Source organism: Convolutriloba macropyga, chromosome 4 (assembly GCF_964194025.1).
Source record: "Convolutriloba macropyga chromosome 4, txConMacr16.3, whole genome shotgun sequence".
Taxonomy (NCBI): Eukaryota; Metazoa; Xenacoelomorpha; order Acoela; family Convolutidae; genus Convolutriloba; species Convolutriloba macropyga.
The window spans coordinates 31,209,629-31,215,628 of NC_134471.1; the positions used below are offsets into that span (position 1 = coordinate 31,209,629).

At 38.9% G+C, this 6,000-nt stretch overlaps 1 protein-coding gene across 2 annotated transcripts in view; it reads right to left on the reverse strand.

The window, feature by feature from the left end:
* Window positions 1-4,342, reverse strand: part of LOC142337613 (uncharacterized) — a 116,602-nt gene extending 112,260 nt beyond the window's left edge. Inside the window, exon 1 of one of the 2 annotated variants that reach the window (XM_075386964.1) lies at window positions 3,882-4,342. In XM_075386964.1, the coding sequence (XP_075243079.1) occupies window positions 3,882-4,113 (232 nt within the window). In that variant the 5' untranslated portion in view covers window positions 4,114-4,342. The remainder of the gene's footprint in view (window positions 1-3,881) is intronic. The other variant, XM_075386966.1, reaches the window with a different exon arrangement.
* Window positions 4,343-6,000: the final 1,658 nt, after the last annotated feature.

Below are 6,000 nucleotides of genomic sequence, written 5' to 3' on the forward strand. Positions count from 1 at the left end.
TAATGAAAACAAATTACAAATTAAAAACACCCAACAAACATCTTTTATAATTATTTTCACTGGATTTCGATTGAAGGAAGTCACGAGATTGATTGAAATGGCAATCAAGAAAGTAGAAAAAATTTCAATAAGACTATGCGCAGAGTGAAACAACTACATTCTGAGATTCTCATCCAAGGGCATTTGTAAAATTTATCAGAAGTTGTTTCCACTAAGTGTTGATTTCGAAAGTTACCTTCTGAAGCTTCATTATGATATTTTCAGTTTGCTAAAAAATATTCCGATCCTTCTTTTGCATTTAACTGAATTCTTTAAATCCAATGAAAAATGCAGAAAAATGAACATTTTTCACTGACAGTCAAATGAATTAGGGTTGATACTATCAATCCTGCCGTTGAAATGAAGAACAAAAATGAGAGGCTACAGTTTTCAGCTTTGTTGCACCTCTTAACCTGGTTACAAATTACCCGATAGATTATCATTTAACGTAATTTCTGCTTCCAGTTGTCTTTTAAAAAAACACGATGAGCACGGAAGCGTGGAAGAAGAAAAATTGCAGTCTTTTCAGAAGTCAATGAACTTCTTTTTCAGTCGTTCTTTTCGAACTAGGAGAAATCCAAATGTTGTAGATCATTATTTTCCGAAACCAGAAAAAGATTATCGGTCATAATTTTTCACTGTCCCTATTTTCGGGCGACCGTGAACAACAGAGACAATATTTCGTCACTGTGAAACACGCATCACTGTTGTCGGTGGTTGCAAATCTAATAAATACGACAGTGTCAATTAGACCATAAAGACTTTCAGAAAAATCTCTTCTAATACTAATTAGGGATTGAAGAACAATCAGTGGTTGAAATTACCCATAAATAGATTAATTACAGAAATTCCCCTTGCAACGATAACTGGGGATCAGAAAGACAATTAGCAGTTTTGCAAATATCCATATCATTGCCCAAAAAAGACAACTGAGTCTGTGATTAGCGTCTCCAGTTATTACCAATTAGGTTCCAGTAACAAGACTTCAAGCTAACGCAATGATAGAAACTGCAGAAATGAATTACGTTTATCGGTGAATACGAGTGAGGTGATCCATGCTTTTTCCGGCATTTATGTCCACGACTAATTTAACCATATTTCACCGTCATTAAAAGTGAGGCAGAGTAATAATTGGTAACGAGGTACAGGCACTGTTGCCCACCGAAAGCCAATATCAAAAACAACAGGATGCACTTTTGCAACGTTTTCAGCTTTAGGCATATCACCTTTACACCCCACAGGTGCTAGTGCTTTTTTATATTGTTGCGTGCTTTTAACGAACATTAAATTTGTAAATTGGCTTATCAAAAAAACATAATAGGTCCAATGTTTTTCACCAGATATCTATATGTTGGCATCAAAAACTTGTTAAGTTGAGTTGACTGTACGTTTCGCCAGACTGGCCAGCAGTCTGAACAGCAACCTCTTGAGCAGTGGGTTCCCTGCTCTCTTAAGTCGTTGTTACAGATGTGGGTTCTGTCTCACTTGTTGTCGTTGGTGGCAATGGTTGTATTCTCATTCAGAAGGTGGTCTGTTGATGTCTAGATTGTCTTTCTTGCTGGGATCTGGAGGCATTTTGAGGAGCTTGGCGAGGAGGCCAATGAAGTGTGCGTCTTGTTTCTCTTTGGAGTAATGGTGAAACTCGTCGAGGTCAATATGAGGATCCGGTTGACATGGCTGTAACAACGGCATCAGTTATTATTCGCCTAACTGTTCAGAGGATTGCAGGAAGGTCTTTCAGTGTGAGGGGTCGGTTCAAGCCTAAATCATCCTTGTATCTTATGCAGCCATTGTAGCTGGCAGCTTGGTCTTCTTTGCAGTTGACACAGTTGGTGGTATCTCTGGGGTCAGTGCAGTCAGCTAGCTTGTGATTACCTCATCATCTGATGCATCGGGTTTCTTGGGAGCACTCATTTGCCTTGTGACCAAAGCCTTGGTACCAACCGCGCTAGATCACCACATTACGTCTTGAAAGAGGAGAAGAAGGTTGGGCTTGTATTAACTCTTCAAATCGGTATTTGGTGAGCTCGATTATCAGGCTGCGACTGATCAGAAGCGTTTTTGTGGTCTCTCATCACGTGAAGGCTCTCACCAGCTGATTAGGTGTTTGGGTGGCTGGGCTTCGGATGCGCACTATGCTCACTTTTGATGAGTATATCTTGTTGATAGCTGCCTTAACCTCGTCCAGATTCTTGTCCAGCCCTACTCCGACTATCACAAAGCTAAGGTCTTTAGCATTTCTGGTGCTGATCTTCTAATCGGTGGAAGGCAAAGCTTCTGGACACGCGCTTTGGATAACGGAGAGGGCCTTCTGTTGTTGTCGTTGTTCTAGGCCCGAAGGATCTGGATTGTTTCGGCGGCTTTTTCAGGATCTGACCATGGACATGTAGGATCAATTCCTGCAACGCAGGATAAGGCGAGTGGGCCTTCTCGAACAGGGCTTGGTTTGGGTCTCTTTGTAGCTGGAGTTGTAATTTGCACTTCTTTTGCCATCTTGCTGTTAGCTGTTGGGTTTTAGAAGGTTGTAGTTGTCACTAAAAACTTATTCCTAGATTTATGAAAAGGAGTCGGTTGCCGAACTCGTCCCATAAATCAATGGATCTGGAGTATCATCAGTTTTGAGGATAAGAGTTACAATAGAAGCTACTTTAATTTTCAAAAATAAAGCGTCCTTAAAAACAATCATTGAGATTGAAGACGAACTTTGAATATCTGTTTTCGTCAAGAGCATCGATAGCTTGACTTATGTCAAACGTAAATAAAAACCTAAAGTGAACAGCAGGATTACATTTTTACAGTCTTCATTATTCATAATAATTGGTTGCCCTCGGCTAGGTGTCTTGTTCGTGGTTGTATGTTGTTGCAATATATTGCTCAAAGTTACCTAGACAAGAAACAATTTTATTTAAAACATTTGCTATTGATTGGGAGTTTTGATATAGATTTCCGTTATCATCCTTAACTTTTTATGACTGACTGACCTCAATCATCTCTTCATTCATTCATAAAGCCCGTCGAAATTGGTTTAGACTCTTTCATCTTGAGAGCTTTAAGCATTCTATTAAGTTTGTTTTAGGCCTGTGTATGATTTAAAATTGTAGTTGTTGTTGTTGTTGGGGATTTTCTTTACAGAAGGGATTTCTCCCGATCAAAACATTGTCATTTAGCCATTTATTGCAGTCGTCTTTTATCGCAATTGTAGTCTTTTTCAGTATTTTAATATTTCAAGAGCCAACTTTTCAGTTCTTATATTTTGATTCTTTTGTTGTTTTCAACAAACAAGAAACATTTCTCTTCAGCAAGCTCTTATGCACTATTACAAGCCAACATAATTATCTGTCTCAATGATGCGGGATCTATTCTGACTAAGAATGGGGATCTATTCTGCCTAAGGATGGGGATCTATTCTTCTATTCGAAAACTGATCGCCTGAGTTCAGCGATGCCATCTTCAGTTATTAAGACCTTGAGATCAGCCAGCCTTATCTATTAGATAAATTTACTTCAAAAAAGCCCCAAATTTTGGAAACCTGCTAGGTAAGCAATGGAAACTTTAAATCAAAATGAGCGAAAACTATTTTTGGATCTTTTTGGTTTGTGCCCCCAGCTTAGTGGGTGCATATTAATTGCACCCCCAGACGCACGTGTCATATTTGTACATGATTTACTATTTAATGGCAAGTGCTCTGTAACTGTGGTGCATAACGTACTGGGGGCACAAACGGAGAAGATCCGGAGGACAATTAGCCGTTATCAACTACCCATATCATAGTTCAGCAGACCAATTACGCCTTTTAAATTGGATCTGGTAAATACTTTAATAACTCTTCATAAATAACTCACTTGGGACAAGTTGAGATGCAGTTACCACGAGAAGAAACAGCGATGCGTTCCCATTAGTATTATCAACTGTACAATTTAGTTCAGCATCAATTGAGGAGCCAAAGTTTAAAGTGCTGAAGCCAGTCTGCAGTTGAACGAGACAGCTACTACCACAGAATCTTTCACTGCAACTTGCAGCTACGTATGCAAAAGACAATGAAAACAGTAGCAAGAGTAAGGTGAAGGAGATCATATTACAAGGGCTTTGAATCAATAAGATCAACAATTAATCTGAAACAAGAACAGCATGGAACATCATTTGTCAATGTTGATGTAAACTTTCTACTGATGCTGTTGAATGCACATAGTATCAGTAATTTTTGGAAAAATAAATATGTGTAATTACTTCAACAGTTGCGACTCCTGAAGAAATAAAATTTTGATCATTATCACTGTCAACGAAGCCTGTTAACTTTAAAAGTAGGAAATTTTTAATATAAACGTTGTTGTAAAGAACAAATATTGCTTCATTTCGAAATTTTCAACTAATGAAGAAAAACAATAATTACAAAGAAAAAGAGAAAACGACAAAAAGAGAAACAGTGTAACAGCAAAGCGTAAGATACAAAAGCCATGTATAAAATCATATACAACGTGTAAAGCATAAGAAAAACAAAATTCAAAGTACATAGTCGTATGCAGCGTATAAGATCAGAGGCAAATCATTACAAAGCACGTGTGTAGATACATTTTATGACATACACTTTAACTAAAACAGGCCAAGTTTTCAGAGTTTTCATGGTAAATGCGTAACACCCTTGAGACTATTGGAATGTTGGGGAGGGCAGCACATGACAGGTGAAATTTCTCGACGAATGGCTCCTCGCAGAGCCTGCAGGCACAGTCCGGAGGGTCGGGTGGGCCATAGCAATCACTTCTAATACACAAAAGATGATGCTAACCGTTGATGTAGAAAAGAGCAAAAGGACGTCTATTAGGCTCTAGATGACTGTAAACGGAGAAAATCATCATCATAGAGGTGCTGTATAAGGTCCGTATTTGACCAGAGCTTGGATATCCGAGCCCAACGTTTCCGATACAAGCCGATCACTCTCCGGCAGTGATCTTGGGTCAGAATTGCGTCATCCGACCCATCAAACACAGTTACTCCATGGGTCGTGACTGACTTCATGACCGCATCCAACAGTCTAGGCAGTTTGAAACCCCGTTTTCTACAAATTTACACTGTTTCGCAGTGATTTGATCGCTTTCATCGATTTTTTCTTTAAATGAGATACATGACCCGTAATTGTAAAGGTCGTGGAGAGAACAATACCAAGATAAGTGAAGTTGCTGACTTATTCAAGTGGGGTATTATTACAGGTTAGACGTTCGGAGCGGCCCAAACTACCGCCATTTCTGAACTTCATGTATCTGGTCTTATCGACGTTGACTTCCAGATCGTTTTCAGTTGAAAAGACATCCAGGGCATTCTGGACCTTATCGATAACTGTCGATCCAATAACAGTATCATCAGCATAGAAAACAACGTCACAGCCTGTTATAGACAAAACAGGGGCTAAGTCAGCAATATAAAGGCTAAAGAGGAGAGGGGAGAGCTTGTCGTCTTGAGGGACCCCAGAATCGGTTAATATCTCATCCGAAAGGTAATTACCTTGGCAATTTTGGACACGCTAATGGGTGCTAATAATGGCATTTAGGATTCTAGTTGGGACGAATAAATCGTACAACTTCTTAGTCAGCAACTTGATATTGTTTCAGTGTCTGATAACAAGGCACGATACCAAGTCCAGCAACTTGATATTGTTTTAGTGTCTGATAACAGGGCGACTCTCATTGTTCGGTGAGGTTAAAAATGCAGAAAAAAATCAGTACCATACAAATTCCAGCAACTTGATATTGTTTCAAATTCTAATAACACGGCGAATCTGATAGTGGGGTGACAAAAAGGAAAAGAAATATCAGTACCATACCAAATCCATCAACTGGATTTTGTTTTAGTGTCTGATGACGACGCGACTCTCATTTTTCGGTGAGGTTAAAAATGCAGAAAAAAATCAGTACCATACCAAGTCCAATAACTTGATATTTTTTCAAAATCTAATAACATGGCGACTCT